Raw genomic sequence first — 20299 nt, 5'->3', positions numbered from 1 at the left:
TCTCTTGCTGCCTACCTCTACCTACTGCCATGGCGTCACCCGCTTCTCCACAGATCAGTTCTATCTCTGCCCAGTCAAGGGCCTGAAACAGCATCCCAGTCCACCCTCTCACCCTGGGCACCCCCACCCCCACCCCATTCTTCTGCTCACCTCAGTAGCGTCTATCCTTAGGGGAGGTACAGTTGGGAAAAAGAGGTGGAGACAAAGAACAGGTGGTTAGAACGAAAGGAGCAGAGGCTAGAGTGGGGACGACACAGACACGGACAGAGGGGTGGGAACCCACAGTGGTACCCAGGTTCTGGATGAGGAGGCAAACATCCTGTGCAGAGCATCACAGAGGACGGGCATTCCGAGCCCCAGCCCCAGTTGCCCAGCAGGAGCTGAGTCAGAGAAGGTGACTGAAACGAGACAGGTTTCATGAGGGGGTGCAAGGTGATAAAGGAGGAAAGTTGAGCTGGAGCAAGATGGGGTATCATGCCATTCTGAGAAGGGGGTGCCTTAGCAGAACCCTCAGAGGGGCTGGGCTTTTGGGCCTTGTGCGGAGCTGGGGAACTGCCCTCTGCCAGTTGGGCACCCAGCTCTGTCTTACCCCGGAGCTCTCTGTCTTGATGGCTTTGATATGCAGGCAGTCCTCCACAGGGTGGCTGGTGCTACTGGCCTCCACACTATCCTCAGATCCCCGGCCACCGGGCTCACCACTGGCCTCATTGTCCCCATTCTCCTTGAGCAGTGGCGCACGGAGGTGCACATCATTGCGTTGTTTCTTAGTGACATGGGCATCTGGTCCATGGACCGTCTTCACATGCTTGCGGAGAGAGCTGGGGTCTGTGTACCTCTTGGTGCAGCCCGGGATCTTGCAGATGTAGGGTTTCTAGGAGAAGAGTCAGGCCTGGGTTATGGATGGGGACCCAAGGACAAACTCTAAATGGGTGCAATGCCTGTTCTGAAGCCATTCTATATTCCCTGGCAGCCCTGGCTGGCACAGGGACTAGGAGTTCCAACATCTTCACAGTCTATAGATCGAGTGCACCAGGCCAAGCCCACAGGAGCCTGGCCTCCCCATATACCTGGTGTACTTACTACCCTTGCATGTAGAGGAGGTGCACTCTCAAAAGAACTCTTGCCACAAGAAGCTGGTGACACAGACCAGAAAGAGTGTGGGAAAGACCCACGTGCTCCCCCAGGAACCGGGACTGGGATTTCAAGCTCATTAGACCTTTCTGTCTCTGTCCAAAGCAGACAGGATCAAGGAAACTTCCAATCTCACCTGGCCATGGGGTGCACACTCGAATATCTGAACATCTAGTCTCTGTACTAGGATTGGTTACACTCAAATCCACAGACACAAACCACCACATACATATTCTTAACCCTGCACATACCTTCTTCACATACATACATAACATACATACATACATATAAACCACCCTCACTTGTTGTGGAACAATTTTTGTACACTGTAAATATGTATTGCTCTCATTGCTAATAAAAGGCTGATTGGCCAATGGCTAGGCAGGAGATCTGAGGGGCAGAAAGAATGCTGGGAAGAAGGATGGAGTTAGAGGAGTCACGAGCAGATGCAGAGAGAAGCAAGATGAACATGCTGTGTTGAAAGAAGGTACCACCACATGGCAGAGGGTAGACAAGAAATACGGGTTAAGTTAAAATGTAAGAGTTAGCTAATCACAAGCCTGAGCTGTCGACAGAACATTTATAACTTTAATAACTCTCTATATGGTTATTTGGGAAGCAGCTGGCAGAACAGAGCTGATTGCGGTCCTGAGGAAAAACTCTACCTACTTGCACTCATATCTACGCAAACATGGATGTACCTATAAACCACGTGGCCCCACATACTCTCCATATTTGCACCCACCACGTACATACAAATGCACAACACACATGTAAACACCTCCATACATGTATACATGTTCCCATATGTACATGTGCATAAAGTACTTATATACATGAATATCTTATATCTATATACAGATATTTATGTACCACCCTCATACATAAGCACATATAGATCCACTATATGTTAAGTATTCCAATACACACAGATATAAATATGTAACATATCTTACTCCCACATCTATACATGTGCATATAAATACACACATGTCCCCACACCATCTACATACTTATGTCCACACATACATATCCATATTCCTCCCAAGGCTAGCTCCAGTCTGGAGAGACCCTAAGGGGCCCAGAAACCTTTGAGAATGCCTCTAACTTCCAACATGAACTGAAGAAAGGTCTTTTTGGGGCCCACGCTGTATCTAAGCTTTTAGAAATACTCTTTTCCCCAGGAGCTGGAGAGATGGCTCAGTGGGTTAGAGTACTTGTTGCTTCCAGGTCCTTGCAGAGGACATGGGTTCAATTCCTAGTACCTATATGGTGCATTGCAACCACCTGTAACTTTAGTTCCAGGAGATCTGACCCCGTTTTCTGACTGGGCACATGCATGATGCACATACACACAGGCAAAACATTCATATATAGACAAAACATTTATATATAAAAAATTACAAACACACACACACACACACATACTGGTCTGCCTGAACAACAGGGATTGTATAGGTGAGCTGTGACTAGGAGTTCCTGTTGAGTTCCTTCCTTGGGTCTCTTGGGCCTGCCCAGGGGCTCCGCTTGCTCTGGGCTCTGGGCAGGCGGTTGACAGCCTAGTGGAGCCTACGCGATACCTTCCTCTGGAGCAGGAATTGCCACATGGACAGAGGGCTGAAGGCACCAGGGTAGCTGTTCTGTAGGCAGACACCTACTTGTGGGTAAAGCAATGGTCCAGCATAGTTCCACAGCTTCAGAGAGGTAAGCCAGCCTGGCTCTCGGCCTGGGACACCTCTAAGAGGCTGTATCACCTTTCTGATTGCCAGTTTCCTTATCTGTGACCCAGGCAGCAGAAACCATTCAATGGCCAGAGAAGCAGGGAGCAAAGTACAGGACATGCTTACAACTTGGAAACCAGGAAGCTCTCTGTGTGTGTGTTATTTCTCAGGCACCATACACCTGCATTTCTGAGAAGGGTCTCTCATTGTCCTGGATCATGCCCAGCTAGACTGGCTGCGCAGCGAACCCCAGGGACTGCCTGCCTCCACCTCCCCAGCACTGGGACTATAAACATATACCACGATGTCCAGCTTTAGGAGCATTTGTTTTGATTTCAGCTTCTGCAGATGGTGGCATCTGTGTGTATTACAGACACGAGGAAACAGATGCGGAGTGTCAGTGTGCCATGGAGCTTTATGGAGCATGTGCTATTTGGAGGAGAGGCTATGGTGTAAAGAGGGAGACCTGTTGGTATGCAGGACTTGTGTAAGGAGAAGGGCTGGTGGGGGCGGAGGCACCTGGCATATGCTTTATCTATTTAGAATCATGTGGGGAAGAGAGTCTCACGGAGAGACTGTTTTGGATTGGCCTATGGACATGTCTGTGGGGTGTTGTCTTAATTACGCTGATTGATATGGGAAGACCCAGCCGACTGTGGGCAGACCTCTCCCTAGGCGGGAGGTAGTGAACTGGATGACAGCAGAGATGGAGCTGAGTACCCGCAATCAAGTAAGCAAGCATGCATTGATTTCGCTCTGGACTGCGGATGTGGTATATATAATGACTTGACTTCCCCACAATAGACTGTAACCTGGAATTACAGGTTGAACTGAGTCCTTTTTTGTCATGGTAATGCATCACAGCAATAGAAATGAAACTAGAACATGGCTACCCAACAATCAAGGGCAATGCATTCACACATGCTGGGCCCATCCCAGGCCCAAGTACGTACCTCATTGGAGTGAGTGCGGTTCTGGTGTTTGGCACGGTCCGAGGCATTGGAGAAGGCCTTGTTGCAGCCCTCATGCTCACACACATATGGCTTCTCCCCCGTGTGGGACCGCAGGTGTGTCTTCAGGTTCTCCAGGCGAGAGTAGGCCTTGGAGCAGCCTTCAAACTGGAAGGAGGTGGACTGGTCAGAAAGAACACTCCACACGCAACTCAGGCAGCTGGACTCAGGGGCTCCCCTCACCCCTCCAACCCGTTCCTTGCTGTCTCCTGTGCACCCCAAAGAACACATGATAGTGGTAATGACAGTTACTCTCTCCTCTAGGAACACTGGAAATGCTGAAAGCGTAAGGTAAAACTCAGATATATCAAAGACCATGACAGACGAGCTTTACTGTGAAATACATGAGCTCACATGTATGTGTGGCATTTATATAAACAAAAGCACACATTTATAAGCTGTCCAAATCGTCACCTTCTATAATCCTGTCAGCAGTATGTAAAGGTTCTGATTCTCCACATCCTAGCTCTTAACTGTCTTTTGTTTCGTTATGGGTGTTTGGTCTGTACTTATATCTGCACACCACACGTGGTCGTGGAGTCCAAAGCACCAAGACGGTGATGGATCCTCTGGACCTGGACTTACGGCTGACTGTGAGCCGCCATGTTGGTACTGGGAACTGAACCTGGGTCCCTTAAAGAGGTGCGACTGCTCTGAAAGGCTGAGCTATCTCTCCAGTTCCTGCTTTATTTTGTTTTGTTTTTGAGACAGATTCTTATACAGCTCAGGCTGGCCTCAAACTCACTGTGTAGCCAAGGATGGCCTTGACCTTCTGATCTTTCTGCCTCCATCTCCTAAGTGTTGGGGTTAAAAGCACACACCATCACGCTCAGGGTATGTGCTACTGGGGACGGAAGCCAGGGCCTTGTGCATGCTAGGCAAGTACTCTATCCGCTGAGCTATTTTTCCTACTATCCCTGGCAAACTCTTAGAAGAAAAAAAAAGCAGGAGGGATGGTTAAATCACTGTGACCACAGGTTAGGTAGCCATTTCTAAGACACAACAGCTAAAATTTGGATTTTACTAAATTAAGCTTTTGTGCTTCGAAGGATATGATCCAGAAAATGAAGACAACACAGAGAATTGGAAAAATATTTTCAAAGTGTGTCTGATAATGACCTAAAACTTAGCTATAAAAGAATTCTTGTAACCAAGCAGCAAAATGACAAGAACTGTTTCCCAAAGAAGACATACAGATAGGGACCGGGGACATGTCTCGATGTACACAGGTGCTTGCTGCTAACCCTGATGCCAGGTTCACCGTCTCTGGGACCCATACGGTGGAAGGAGAAAACAGATTCTGGCAAGCTGTTCTCTGACTTCTAGGCATATCTCACCCCCCACCCCTACTACATAAACAAATGTTATTAAAATGTTTTAAATGTGCAAACAGCCAGTTTGATATCATCTGTTATTGAAAACACCAGCTGAAGCCGTAGGAGGTGCTGGGGTCAGGGCCCGCTCACGACTCTGCAGTGGGAGGAGGCTCACCGTGCACTTGTGCGGCTTCTCACCCGTGTGCCTGCGCATGTGGACAACCAGCATGTACTGGGCCTTGAAGGGCTTCTGCTCTCTCGTGCACGCCTGCCAGCGGCACACGAACTCCTTCTTCTCCCCATGAATGTGCTCATTGTTGATATGCTGTACGGAGGTGAGAGAAGAGGTGGTGGTGAGTTCAAGGGTCACCTCCCTGGGCAGAGCCTCTCTTCCCACAAACGCTCCTGCCCTCAATGGACCATCATCCCATTCCAAAGCCTCTACCAAGGACACACAGACGCCTCAGTAAGGATCACTAAGTGTATGTGCACACTCGTGTGTGTGTGTGTTTGTGTGTGTGTAGGCTCTGTCTGTCTGCCCCCAACCCTGCCTCTATGCCTTTGATCTGTGTCCTATCTGCCAGAGGTACACAGCTCTACTCCACCAAGGGCATGGAGCCAAGTGACCACAGACTGCACTCTCCGAAACCGTGAGCCAAAGCAGTTCCTCCCTCGCATAAACTGGCTCTGTCAGGCAGCTGGCTGCAACAACCCCAAGGTAAGTAATTCACCACTCATTCCCCTGACTTCCCCAAGTCACAGAAGAATACAAGGAAATAAAAGGAACGCGGCGGGGAGAGGAGGCTGGAAGAAGCCTCTCACTGTCTAATCCTGGGAATTTTAGCACCATTAGCGTTTGCTGTGAAGGCTGTTGATAGGGAGATAATACTTTCAAATTAAATGTTCAAATAGTGACAAACCGCATTTAGCCTTGAGCATAGATGGCCTTGTTCTTCTCCTAGGTATTTTCTGGGAACATCAGTGAGTCTGAAAATACATCACTTCCTATGCAGAGCTGTGAACTGGGAGGTGGTCTGTCAGCTGGAAGTCTGTCAGTGAAAACCAGGAGCAGGATCCACCCACAGCTCACTCAGGTCACACAGCTGCTGCGAGAGTTCATGCTAATTGACAGCTTGGCACCTGAGAGACGGCCCCCTGGGCAGGCCAGTATGTAACCGTGTGACTCTATGGAGACAGGAAGTCCCGCCCACTGGTTAGGTGGTCCCTTGACTGGGATCCTGGGCTGGATAAACGGTGCGAAGGCAGGGAGCAGCAGCCCGCCCTCCTTCCTGTTTCCTTAAGGTGAATGCGGTGGATGACGTGGTGGATGCGGTGAATGCGGTGGATGATGTGGTGGATGCGGTGAATGCGGTGGATGACATGGTGGATCAGCTGTTGCCACCTAGACTTCCCCACCAGGACGGACAGCACCCTGGACTGCGGACAGCACCCTGGACTGCAGACAGCACCCTGGACTGCGAGAGAAAACAAACCTTTTCCTCACGTTGCTTTTGCCTGGGTATTGTATCACAGCAGCAGAAAGCAGTCCTTTGAGAAAGTCACCTAAATTGTAGCATGGCTATCTTAAGGACACTTATGTGTGGCTCTCCCCAGAGAAGCCCACACCCATATGTGGGCGTGTCTTCCTTCTTCCCCTTAGACCCTCTCTTCCTATTAACCCCCATGCTTACATTTATGCTAAACTATCTTAACATACTGCAATTCAGAGGTTGGTGAGAAAGCTCCGTGGGTCTCTGTCTGCTTCCAAAACCAACAAACCAGAGTTTGCTCCCCAGGCCCCACGTGGTAGAAGGAGAAAACCGACTCCTCGCAAGTTGTCCTCTGACCCCCACAAGCATGCTGTGGCACATGCAGAAGCATAGACTAAATAAACAAATGTGTTTTAAAACAAACAGACTCCATCTCTGCTGTTTACTGACTTAGCCTTAGAGTCTCGGTTGTGATGAAATCATGAGTCTTCGGTCTGAGCGGATGTTTCTGCAGTTAGCAGCAAGGCTGCGTCTCCCAGCCCCACTCATCATGTGAGACCCTTCCCATTGCCCATCCCATCCAGTGTGTAGAGGTCACTGCGCGGCCCCTTCAGATAATCCCCAGCTGGTGCACCTCTTTGTTCCATCTGTGTTTCCCAATTAGCTCTCAAGGGCTAATTCCTGGGAAGGGAGCTCAATGGTAGGATGCTTGTTCAGCCTGTGTGAGACCCTGGGCCCAAACCTCACCCCAAATACTTGTGTGTGTGTGTGTGTGTGTGTGTGTCCTTATGTGTGTGGATGTGCATGGAGGCAGAGGCCAGCACAGCCTGTCTCCCCTGGGGTTTTTGAGACAGGGTCTCTCACTGAACCTGGGTTTACTAATTCAGCAAGGCCAGCTGGTCAGTGAGCTTCAGGGGTCCTTGTCTCTCCATCTCCCCAGTGCCGGAACTATAGACCAAGCACCACCACACTTGGCCTTTTATGTGGGTGCTGGGGATCAGCACACAGGGCTTGAGGTTTGCATGACAAGCACCTGTCAGACTGAACCATCTCTCTGGCTCCTTCCCTGATGGAGTCAGCTGATGAGTAAAGGCTGCCCACATACCCCAGGCGAGGCTCAGGGCCTGGCCTATGGGGACACGGTGATTATGGTGACATTCTTGAAGTACAAGCACCAGGTGCTGGCTAAATGTGCGGTAAGGCAGACATACTGATACTCCTGCTTCAGAGATGTACACAGGAGGGGGAAATGAAGCTTCCTCAGCTTTGCCCGAGAAGGACCCTTAGCTGTGGGCTTAAGGCACGGTGCCAGGCTGACCCTGGGGCTAAACAGCTTAGATGAGCAAGGCAGGTCAGCCAAGGATGCAGCAATGCCACTGCCTGACTTCTTTGTATTTTACAAGGTACTCCGAGGAAATGTAAACTCATGCTGTAGTCTCTCCCAGACAAAGACATTTACAACCCACACAGCTGTCCAGAAACCAAGTGGCAGCATCTTGTCCTAGAAGATGAGAAGCCACTGGCCTGGTGCCCCATGCAGCATGCCCGACTGTCAAGCATAGATAACACAACCTTGGGAGTAAGGAAAATAGCAGCTCTTTGAACTTCCAGAAAACCCTTCTCCTCCAGCTCCCATTTCCATTCATAAAGCCTTTCAAATGAGAAAAATGCTTCCTGACTACGCCTTTCATTTTTTCTTATTGGTTTAGTTAGCGAGAAATTGTTAATAATGGACGGGGCTCTGGCTTGCCATCCGTCTTCCCAGAGCGCAGAGAGGCGGCACCAGACAAAGCAGATCCTCTCTGGAGAGCAGAGAGCTCTTTCCAGGACCAGGTAGACACGATTCACGATTCCCGATTCCTGATTCACTCGGGCCACAGAGATAGCTCTGGAACGCCCTTCCGGGTCAAGGCAGGACTCTAGCTGAGGAATTCTGTCTGCTGGGTTTTCCCCTGGGTTTCTGAGGCAGAGACTCTCAGTGGCTTGGAACTCAGGAGGAAGGCTAGGTTGGTTGGCCTGAGATCTCCAGGCATGCATCTCTCTTGGCCTTCTCATTGCTAGGAGTAAAATCATCTGACACCATGCCCAGTCCTTTTAAAAAGGGAACTAAAACCAGGCCTTCCAAGCACTCTGCCAGTGAGCTGTCTCCACAGCCACGGAGCACATCTTTTTATATTGTCGCCTCTGGACTTCTGCTCGAGCCCAGTTCCAGCCCAGGCACTGTCCACTCTTTAGCCTAAGAGCTTGAACCTGCAACACACAGCTCGGATAATCACTTCCTCCCTGGTTTACTGCAGAGAGGTCGACAATATGGATTCAAGTTCTAGAAGGAACTTCCTGGGCATGTGGACTGCAGCTCAGAGCACTCAGTCTTGCTACCCGCACCCGAGCTGGGGAAGGCTCTCTTCAGTATTTCATGTATGTGTTTGGGGCGAGGTGAGGAGGCCCCAAGGCACCCGGTCATGATACCACCCATGTGCAGAGGATGGGGATCCCCCTTTGCAGCACAGGCCGTGAAAGGCTCCAGATCCTCCATCCCTCCGCAGGAGCTGAGGTCAGAGGCTTACATGCACCAGCTGCTCCTGGGTGTCATATTCCTTGGTGCAGTCTGCCCAGTGGCAGTTGGTCTCGTAGATGACCACCTCGGCCTCCTGCTTGCAGTCATCCCTGTCCAGGTCTTCCTTGAGATCGGCCAGCTGCTCCTGGGGGAAGGGAAGACCACATCCACATGAGCTGTGCCTGGGGACCCAGTCCTGAGGGTGCATGAGATTGACCTCAGGGGTTCATACTAAGAACTCTTCATTGGCACATGTGAGGACACACATTCATATACAATGTACTCACGGTATACACATGCACATATACAATGCACACACACAGGTGGACACACATGACATATACATAGAGTCACACTCATTCCCGCTTTCCTCAGCTCAACCTTAGGAAACCACGGTCGCAGGCGACAGTCCTGGGCCCTTCCTGTTCTGTCATGAAGCTGTTCTGACCAGGGCATCCTTCCCTCCTGATCTGTATGTAAGCAGGAGAAAGGAAGACCCTGACTTCTGCCTCTGTGGTTTGGTTTCCACTATGGGTAGCTGAGGCGAGCCCTATAGCCCCTGGAGCGGGAAACCTTGTTAAGTGTGTGGGGGTCCTGCCTGGACAAACGGGAAACCCCAAGTCTAAGGCCTTCCAAATCACTTTTTCATACTGTTTCCTCTTCCTCAAGTGCACGTGGGCACTCAGCTGCCATCAGCACAGGACCACTGTCAGATTCACTGCAGAGAGGATGCAGACCCCACAGACTGTGTTGTCGGGCATGTTTCCCTGCCACAGCTCACAGCAGGGAAACTGAGGCTCAGGGAGATGAACTCTCCTCTCCTGGTGTGTGGTAGCCTACACCTGGACCTGCATCCCCTTCTGGTCAGCTTTAACTGTCAATCTGACACAGCCTGAGTGGCCTGAGGAGGGAGCCTCAAATGAGGGTCAGATTTGTCAGGGATTGTCTTGTTAACTGATATAACAGGACCCGTGGGCGGCACCATAGCTAAGGCCCACGGTTCTCAGGTGCATAAGAAAGCTAGCTGAGCAGATACTAGCAACAACACTCCATAACTTCTGCTTCAGGTTCCTGCCCTGGCTTCCCTCAGTGACGGACCTGCCCCGGAAGTATTGGCTAATGACTCCTACTTTTCTCTCCTACTTGAGTTTGGTCAGAATGTTTTATTACAGTGATACCATGGAAATGTAACACTCTTTTGACCACATTAGCATTATGAGGCCATTTCAAAGAAAAAGCCTCGGATCACAGGGGACCTCCCAGGAATGGTGGCCAAGGATAGGTGCAGGCGCCCCAGGCTGGCAGCAGGGTCCAGGGAGGGCTTGTGAAGTCTGTTGAGGACCATCCAGTGTTCAACGGATTTGCCAAGCATTCTGGGAGCCAAACCAAGGCCAGGGGCAGTTATAAAGATTTGCTTTACTGTTCAACTTATTTTTAAAAACAGCAGGAATGTATCCTGTATTTCTGAAAGAGTTTCTGGGGTGTGGAGAAAGCTCAAGGGCATTTGCCTAACACACAAGACCCCAGTTTAATTCCCTGTACTGCAAAACAAAGAAAACAAACTAAGGAAGAGCCTCCAGGGAAACAAGAAACTGCTGGCTAACAGAGACAAGCTCTTGCCAGGTTAAGAACTCTAGTGTCCATGGCACAGGTCACTTAGGGACACTGAGCTCATCTCAGAAGTTCAGGATTTCCCAAGGTGGGCCACAGACACAGGCCTTCTCTGAGTTTGCACTGGGGCCACACTTCTTCCACAAGGGCTCCCTGATTCACCACCAGGGACCCTCCCAACAAATGCCCTGCTCTGCAGAGGACAAAGCTGCCACATGTTGACAAGCAAGCTCACTAGCTGCATAGAGGTCAGAACACCTCCCTTCCGGGTGGGTATTCAGCAGCCAGGGTCTGTCGAGATGAGCCTGTGGAGGAGGTAAGAAGGTCTCTAAGGCAGCGCATAGAACGTCTGGGAACATCTTCTCATACACTCCAGGCTCCGCTCAGTTTAGACTGCCCTAAGGGAGCCAGGCCCAGCAGGCCCACTGGTGGGCTGCTCCAAGACCAAAGCAGGAGCTCTCCCAGTCTACAATTTAAGCAAGGGCTTAAACAGAGAGTAAAGTTACTTCTCTGTCTTTTCCGCCAAAGGGAGGCAAGGCCTTGCAATAAACCACACAAGGAGGCATGAAGCCTGTCTCCTTGTGAGGAAGAGCCCTCTGCAGTGACTTGAATGGACTCTCCCTGTGCCCCCATCTCTAAATTTCTTTGAGATAGGGCTTTGTACAGCTCAAGGCTTGCATTACTGTGCCGCCAAGGCCGGCCTTAAATTCCCAGTCCTCCTGCCTCCACCTCCAGAGCGCTGGGATCCCAGGAAGGTACCACCATGCCCAGTGTGCTTTTCTGGTTTTTCTCTGCATGCTATTGGTGTACAGGAAGGCTACAGATGTCTGCGTGTTCATTTTGTATCTTACTACTCTGCAGCAAGTGTTTATCAACTCTGAGGGTTTCCAGGGGAGTCTTCAGGGCCTCATGCATGTATAGGGTCACATCATCTGCAAATGAGGGCGCAATGGCTCTTCCCTTCCTATTTGTATCCCATTTCCGTCCCCCTCCCCCTCATCCTATTGTGCCAGCTGCAACTCGAAGCACTACGCTGACAAGAGTGGGGAAAGTGGACATCCTTGTCTCCCCGATTTTAGCATCCCACAACTTAGTATCATGTTGGATGGATGCAAGAAAATAATCACAGTAAGGAAATTAATGAATCAATCTCAGAGGGACAAATACTGCGTTCTTTCTCTTGCCTGTGAGTCCTTGCCTGAAGAGATTCATGAAATCCTATCTGTACAGAGGGCATGGATTATGAACAAAGCTGTCAGCAGAACAAGGGGTGCTAGTGAGAATACAGGGAAATTGGGAATAGGGAGAATATGCACTTACATGAAATTGGCCTTATGTAACTTAGTACAATAATAATTGTGTGTGCATGTGTGTGTGTCTGCATGCCCGGAGAGACACTGAGTGTAGTCCTTATTCCTATCTGTGTAGACTCTGATTAAGGGTTTCATCATCATGAACTGGAGTGTGTGTGTTTGTGTGCACACACACGTGTGGACACACACACATGTGCACACCTGTTCAGTTATATTGTTGTGCATGAACTGAAGGCCAGAGGACAGCCTTAGCTGTCATAACTCAGTCACTGCCACCCCCTTACTGACACAGGGTCTTCCTGAACTCGGAGCTTACTGATACAGCTACGGTCTGACCAGCAAGTCCCAGGGACCCACCTGTCTCTGCCTCCTCAGCACTGAGATTGATTACAGGTACATGTCACCATGTCCAGATTTTAACATGGATGCTGGGGATTCAAACTCAGGTCCTCATGCTTGTGTGGCAAGCACTTTGCTGACAGGATCATCTTCCCAGTCACTCGCAAAACAGGTTTTGCTTGTTTGTTTGTTTTGGGATTTTTGTTTTTTTGTTTGTTTTTAAGGGCTCTGGGTGCAGGGCAGGAAAAAGACCTCTGGGTGGCCTTCCTAGAGTGTAGGGCAGTAATAAGGACCCATCCACGGATGTGGAGTGAGACTCCAAGGTGCTTGGCAAGTACCCATCCTTGGTCCCCTCCCTGTCCTCAACATTCCTGCATGTTTATCTTCCCTGAATGTGTGCTGTCCTCATCAATTTCTGCACACACCCCCTCCCCATGACGGCCGGCCTCGTGGAAACTATGCATCATGTTCAGACTGGCGCTCGTGTCAGTGAAGGGAGAAGAATTTGTCACCAACCCCTCTGTTTGCCTGACAATAAGAGGACCCGATATTTCATGAAAATTAAGTGTCTGGAGCATGCCTGATAGTTTACAGGCCCGATAAAGGATGGGCCAGCAGACTCTGAGAGCCAGGGACTGGAGGCCCCGAGCATTCTTGGTGACTGGGAACACAGATGGAGAGTAGGCCACTGTGGGGGCTTGGAGCTGAGGGTTAGGGTCACATGGCAGACTCCGGCTCCAAGAGCAGCAATGGTCTATGTGTCTTCCTAGGGAATGCAGCAAGCAGCAAGACTTCCGGAGGGCTCTGCATAGAGGCCGGGGCCACTCATGCTGGCTCCAGGCCACAGCTATTCCATCCATACTCTCCCCACCAGGAATTATCCTTCTTCCTACCCGATGTGACCCAACAGCTGGCATCCAGGTGTCTGCGAGTCCCCTTACCCGGGAGCACCGGTAGTAGAGGAGGTACAGCAAGAGGCTCCAGGAGAGGGGGCAGCCTGAAGGACCAGAGCCAAGGGGCTCCAGGAGAGGGGGCAGCCTGAAGGACCAGAGGCACTCAGGGCACTTGAGCAGCTCAGTCCCTTGGCTGAGGCAGTTGAGTATGTGGGGATAATTGTAGCCTGAAGCAAGTGGGAGGGAAGGATATGTGCGTGTTCATTCATAAATTTGACCATAAATGTAGCACATGTATAACATTCATTTACTCATTTATATATATATATATATATATATTTTTTTTTTTTTTTTGGGTTTTTCGAGACAGGGTTTCTCTGTGGTTTTGGAGCCTGTCCTGGAACTAGCTCTTGTAGACCAGGCTGGTCTCGAACTCACAGAGATCCGCCTGCCTCTGCCTCCCAAGTGCTGGGATTAAAGGCGTGCGCCACCACCGCCCGGCTACTCATTTATATTTTATAAAAATGATATATGTGCAGGGTGCTGAGTAAGAGGGTCATGGCTCTATGAGCTCACCTAAACTCTGACTTTCTAAGTACTGCAGATGGCCATCCATCCACTTGCCCATTCCATCAATCCATCCATCCATCCATCCACCCACCCACCCACCCATCCATCCACCCACCCACCCACCCACCCACCTACCTTTCTGTTCCTCCCCCTTCTCCCATTCATTTACCACTAGTGCCCAACATCAGCCAAAACAGGAGACCCGACCTGGTCCCAGCCCAAGGACAGTGGCAGTAGGCAGCAGGCTACCTGAGTCAGTCCTAGTGGGGAGGCTGGCCGCAGGCCTTCAGCCTCAGTCTTGACCTTGCTGCGCTTATGAACTGTGATGGGATTCACGGTGCTACTCACGGCCGACTCGCTGTTCTGCTTGCTCTGAGGGAGGAGGCAGAGGACAGACTGTCATGTAGGCACAAGGCAGAGGACCCCAAATTCGATCAGAGCTGTGGCTCTAGAGTTTGCCCACACAGATCATCTAGGATAACCCTGTATTTGAATGTATATGTACACATATGTGTGTAGTACATGTTATGTGTGGGTTCACACAATGTATATGTGTTCATGAGCACGCACGTATGTGGACATCAGAGGTCATTCTCACGTGTGTCCCTTAGTCCCAAACCACATTGTCTTTTTGAGGGTCTCTCACTCGGACCCGGGACTCCCCAATTAGGCTAGGTTGGCTAGCCAGTAAGCTCCAGAGACCACTTCCCCAGAACTACCATTACAAGAGTGCATCACCATGCCTGGCTTTTTATTTTTAAATTTATTTTTTATTTTTCAAGACAGGATTTCCCTGTGTAGCACTGGCTGCTCTGGAACTCACTCTGTAGACCAGGCTGGCTTTGAACTCAGAGATACACCTGTCTCTGCCTCCTGAGTGCTGGGATTAAAGGCATGTGCCATCACTGCTGGTCAATGCCTGGCTTTTTAAATGTGTGATCATGCTTGCAAAGCAAACTCTTCACCCACTGAGGTGTCTCCTTAGTTTTCCCACCCTTCTGTATTTTGAAGCATCAGAAACAGTCTCTTGGACTGGTCCTCCAACCAGGGACAGCTGAAGCAGGGAGCCCAGACACCTTGTTTCACACGAGGCATGTATGTCCCTATGTAGCACCGAACCCTGTACATTGAAGGGTTTCTCCAGCCTTTCAAGCTTATTGGACAGAGGACAGACTGAGGGACTGGGAGCTTACCCTGGGTCCAGGCCAGGGCTTCTGGCCCAGTTTAAGGCTCTTCCCATCATGTGGCCTCTGTCCTCAAAGCAACCGACCAGTCAGGCTAAAGTGCAGAGATCTCCACCAGCTCCGAGCATGAGCAACCCTCAGGGGCTGCATGAGCAGCAGTGGCCCACCTCCGGTTCTCGCACCCACCTACCTGGCTGGCATCATTCAGACAATTGCTGCTATTGCTGCTGAGCTGGGTAGGCATGGTGCTGATGGAGGTGAGCGCCATGGACTGCTGGGCCAGGAAGGTGGGTGAAGGCTGGATCAGGGGCGGCGTATGTCCAAAGGCTGAGCCCAGGCCCCGCTGCTGGCTCAGGATCTGCTGGTAGGCCACAGGATTGATGGGGTGGGGGAAGGTGAAGGCTGGGCTGCAATGGAGAACAGAGGAGGACGGGGACCATGTGGGTGCACTGCCGAACCAATACATCTGGGCAGAGAGGACCAAACCTGAGGCTCAAAATGGCACAATGTTAATCACACCACGGCCATGGATTGCCCTTACTTGGCCTTGCTGCCCACACCAGTTCCTTGACTGCAACCTTGACCCCACGCGGGCTGGTTCCCTGCAGGTTCCAGGTTCTGTCCCAGCTCCACACCTGACTGTTTCTGTGCTGACACCTGAGATGCATCCCTGAAGTACTGCTGCCTGTTGGGACCTCACTTGGCCTTGGACCACTGCGCTCTCTCGTTGTACCGAGCCCTGCAGCTCACTCCATCCCCCACCTCCTTGAGCTTTGCTGCACTTACAAGTTGTCATAGACTTGCCCATGAGCCACTTTTTCCTGGCAAGAGATGAGAGATGCTGGTGGCTTCTGAGGCCATGCCACCAGAGACATATGGTTTCCTCCTTGTTCCATACAGCATCTCTGCAGTGTGAGCTGCTGCTATGAGGAGGCCCCCTGCAGAGGCTCCTGTCCCAGTACTGAGGACATGTTCATGGACACAGAGGTCCAGGACATCCCATAATTTACAAAGGAGCAAAGCCTCAGCATCTGAAGGGGAACTCAGAACCACGCCAGCCTCAAATTCATTAATTCATTTTCTCCTTAGATTTTTTTTTAAAAAATTATTTATATGTCTGTGGCTATGTATGTGTAGGTAACCACACAGGCGAGAAGTGGGCATTGGATCCCCTGGAGTTAACGTTACCAGTGGTTGTGAGTTGTTCAATGTGGGTTCTGTGAACCAAATCCAGGTCCTCTCGAAGAGTAGCAAATGCTCTTAACAGCTGAGCCATCTCTTCAGCCCCATCAGCCTCAAATTCTTGTTTCTCAGTGCGGGCTTAGCATTTAAAATGTTCAGTGTGAGAACAACTTTTCCCGCAGCAGATATTGTAGACAACTGCAAGCGCCTGTATCCAGCCCTCTCACAAGTGGGGGGTGGGCGGGACAGTGGGGAACCAGGACAGTGGGGGCTGGGATAATGGGGAACCAGGACAGTGGGGGCCAGGACAGTGGGGGCCAGGACAGTGGGGGCTGGGGTAATGGGGTTTGGGACAGTGGGGCCCAGGACAGTGGGGGGCCAGGACAGTGGGGGACCAGGACAGTGGGGGGCCAGGACAGTGGGGGACCAGGACAGTGGGGGGCCAGGACAGTGGGGGACCAGGACAGTGGGGGGCCAGGACAGTGGGGGGCCAGGACAGTGGGGGCCAGGACAATGGGGGACCAGGACAATGGGGGGCCAGGACAGTGGGGGCCGGGATAATGGGGTTTGGGACAGTGGGGCCCAGGACAGTGGGGGGCCAGGACAGTGGGGGACCAGGACAGTGGGGGGCCAGGACAGTGGGGGACCAGGACAGTGGGGGGCCAGGACAGTGGGGGACCAGGACAGTGGGGGACCAGGACAGTGGGGGGCCAGGACAGTGGGGGACCAGGACAGTGGGGGACCAGGACAGTGGGGGACCAGGACAGTGGGGGACCAGGACAGTGGGGGCCAGGACAGTGGGGGCCAGGACAATGGGGGCCAGGACAGTGGGGGCTGGGATGATGGGGTTTGGGACAGTGGGGCCCAGGACAGTGGAGACCAGGACAGTGGGGAACCAGGACAGTGGGGGGCCAGGACAGTGGGGAACCAGGACAGTGGGGCCCAGGACAGTGGGGTGCCAGGTCAGTGGGGGGCCAGGACAGTGGGGGCCAGGACAGTGGGGGCCAGGACAATGGGGGCCAGGACAATGGGGGTGAGGACAGGAAGTTGCCTGGACAGTGGGGTGCCACGTCAGTGGGGGCCAGGACAGGAATCACGCTTCAGTCATGCTGGTTGCATCTGAGTCCTGGGGACAGTCGAGTGTCACGTGCAGTGGGAAGGGGAGAACGTCTGGATGGGGCTACAGGGAGACTGTTACCAGCCCTGAGATGTGGTTAGGGCAGGGACCGCATCGGCGTCACACCTAGTGTGGCCTTTCTTGCTAGTCAACAACGAGATCTCTGCCACACTAGTGAAGCACGAGAAAAGCCACGTCAGTAACAACTGTGTTTCTGTGTGTGTACAGACGTATATGTATTTTTGAGCATTTGTACATGCAGGGAAGGAACATGCCAAAGTATACACAGGGAAATCAGAGGCAGCTTTGGGTATCAGTCCTCTCCTTGCAGTGTGTTTGTGACAGGGACTCTGCTGCTTCTCCACGGCATGCTACAGGCGGGTCGGACATGAGCTTCTAGGGCTTTCCCGTCTCCTCTATCTCCCCAGAGGAGCACTGACTATGGGTACTGGTGCTATGTGCCTGGCTTTTGACATGCATTCTGAGGATTCCAACAAGACTTACACTCTGTGGTTACTGTTTCTACCTGCTATGCCATCTCCCCAGCTCCGAAGAAGGCCACTTTTGACCTTGGCTCCCTCTGGTGCTGTGATGGAACCCCTGATGACAGGTTTACTATGTAAGAGTGCACTCCAGGGTCGGCGTGAACTCTCTGCATTACTATTGCTTTGATGTTTACAATTAAGGGTCTCACGTAGCCCAGGCTGTCCTCAAACCCACTATGTAGCCAATGGCTCTGAACCTCTGACCCTCCTGATTCTGTCCTGAGGGCTGGGATCACTGGCATGCATCACCATGCCTGGTTTTATACAGTGCTTGGGATGGAACCCAGGGCTTTGTGCATGCCAGTAAAGGACTCTACCAAAGTCACAACCCCAGCCTCACTACTGCTTCTGAATTATCAGCACAGTCATTAGTGTGTTGATTAAGTTAATGTAGCATGAAGTTCTGTCTTTCTCCAGTGTAAGGCCTGAAAGGCCAGACCCTGCCATGTGGCCCCAGTCCAGCTCCCAGTTCTTATCCCGACCTGTGGCTGGGGCTCACCTGAGGGCACCGGCAGACAGATGTCCATAGGAGCCGCTGGCTGCTGAGCTGCTCCTGGAATTGTTGATGTAAGCAACCAGCGAGTTGGGAGAGGTCCGGATCATGCGCTGCAGGTCCAGGCTGGCATCTGAGAGTGGGGAGATGGATAGCGCCCGCTTGCGGCTGAGGCGGGGGGTCACACGTGGGCTAGAGAATCGCGACGCTGTGACAGACAACAAAAGGCATGTTAGCGTCACCAATTCCACCCACATCACGAGGGTCCAGGATCTCTCCATAGCGTGGTGTGGTGGTGAAGGGCACATTTTCAACACCGAAGAGACCCTCCTGGGGAGGAGAGTGAACAGGGTTCTGAGTCACAGGGTCACAGGCTTTGCTGCAGCTGGTATCACACGAATGCCCTGCACCCTGGAGGAACCTCACCAAGCAGAGGTTGGAGGGCTGCTTCACAGCCTTAGTGTGGTGCTTGACTTCTGGCTGGCTCCTCAAAACCTACTGGAAAGGTTGCTGTGAGAGACCACGAAGGCAGAGGAGGAGCAACGGGAAGAGGCCTCGTGGTACACAGATGTGCTCATACTTGGGGACCCCCAGCTCAAGGTCACCTGAGCTTCAGGAATGTGTGGTTCTGAATGTTTATACCCCTGCATGTAGGTACATACACCAGCCATGCTTGGACACTCCTGAACGTGTGTATACTAACACACACACATACCACACATGAGCACGTGCGCGCGCGTACACACACACCCACACCACACATGCACGCACACATGCACACACAGACACGCACGTACGCACGCGCACGCACACACACATGCAAACACACACACCACACATGCACGCACACATGCACACGCACGCACACACGCACACACACACACAGACTCCTGGCACTCCAGGCCCCAGTCTGCTCTTCCTCCTTCCCCATTACCCCCTATTCTGGACAACAGTGCCGTGCACCACACCCCCGTGTCTGCACTCGGTGCGCTAGAACCCAGTTCGCGAGCTTCGGGCAAGGGGCTGGAGGTTGAGAATATAGAAACAGAGACAGACCGACATGCAGACCTTTAAACACTGATACCAAAGCCCCCAGAATCCTCCCTTTATTGTGTTCAGGGGCAGATTATATAGAGATAGCCACGCCCCAGCCAAACCCACCAGAAACCACTCTCCTGCCATCAGGAACTCCTGAAGGTCTCGTGCTCAGAGCAGCTGTAGGCACTCAGATCACGGGAAAACAAGTTATTTACAAGAAATTCAGGATCTGGGGTCTCACTGCTCCCAACACAACAGTGGCCTAGAAATTGTCTGACATCACTGGATGGCCCTAGTCACTAAAGTTTCTTCACTGTCCCACAATGGGGTCTTATGGTAGTGGCAGCCTTCAGGACTGCCCTGAGATGAGAATTAGGTGATGGGTGGCCTGGCCCATCACAAAACAAGGTCAGTGCTGGGGTATGTATTCCTCTTCCCAGATACCTACGAGGAGCAATGATTCCTTGCCTTGCCAATCTCCATCAGGGACTCTGGGCCTTCATATTGCCTCGGCTGGAGATGCTGCCTGCAAGCAGCCCTGGTACTGCCCAAATGCTGTGCAGGACATCACAGAACCTTCCCCAGCATCCCTCTAACGAAGACAAGATGGCGTGTTGTACATGCTGCTGTGAAGCCATCCAGAACTCCAAGGATGGCACCTGTCACCCTGTCCACATGTCTGAGTGAAATGGCTAATTCCCAGAGCTCCTTCAAGGTGCCAGCAGGTCTGTGTGGATGACTAGGGTGAGCCAACAGTTTATGGTAAAGGGAAGAGCCAAAGTCTTGAAA

General features: G+C 51.7%; 1 protein-coding gene across 1 annotated transcript in view; it reads right to left on the bottom strand.

Annotated features, from left to right (window-relative positions):
• Gli2 (GLI family zinc finger 2) overlaps positions 1 to 20299 on the bottom strand; it is a 154358-nt gene that overhangs the window by 7656 nt on the left and 126403 nt on the right. Inside the window, exons 5-11 of the mRNA XM_057770795.1 lie at positions 18479 to 18680; positions 15326 to 15542; positions 14201 to 14323; positions 9236 to 9370; positions 5354 to 5503; positions 3806 to 3970; positions 590 to 871 (exon numbers count right to left, since the gene is read on the bottom strand). Coding sequence (XP_057626778.1) covers positions 590 to 871; positions 3806 to 3970; positions 5354 to 5503; positions 9236 to 9370; positions 14201 to 14323; positions 15326 to 15542; positions 18479 to 18680 — 1274 coding nt within the window. The remainder of the gene's footprint in view (positions 1 to 589; positions 872 to 3805; positions 3971 to 5353; positions 5504 to 9235; positions 9371 to 14200; positions 14324 to 15325; positions 15543 to 18478; positions 18681 to 20299) is intronic.

This window comes from Chionomys nivalis, chromosome 5 (genome assembly GCF_950005125.1).
Source record: "Chionomys nivalis chromosome 5, mChiNiv1.1, whole genome shotgun sequence".
Classification (NCBI taxonomy): domain Eukaryota; kingdom Metazoa; phylum Chordata; class Mammalia; order Rodentia; family Cricetidae; genus Chionomys; species Chionomys nivalis.
This window is presented reverse-complemented; position numbering and strand designations above follow the sequence as displayed.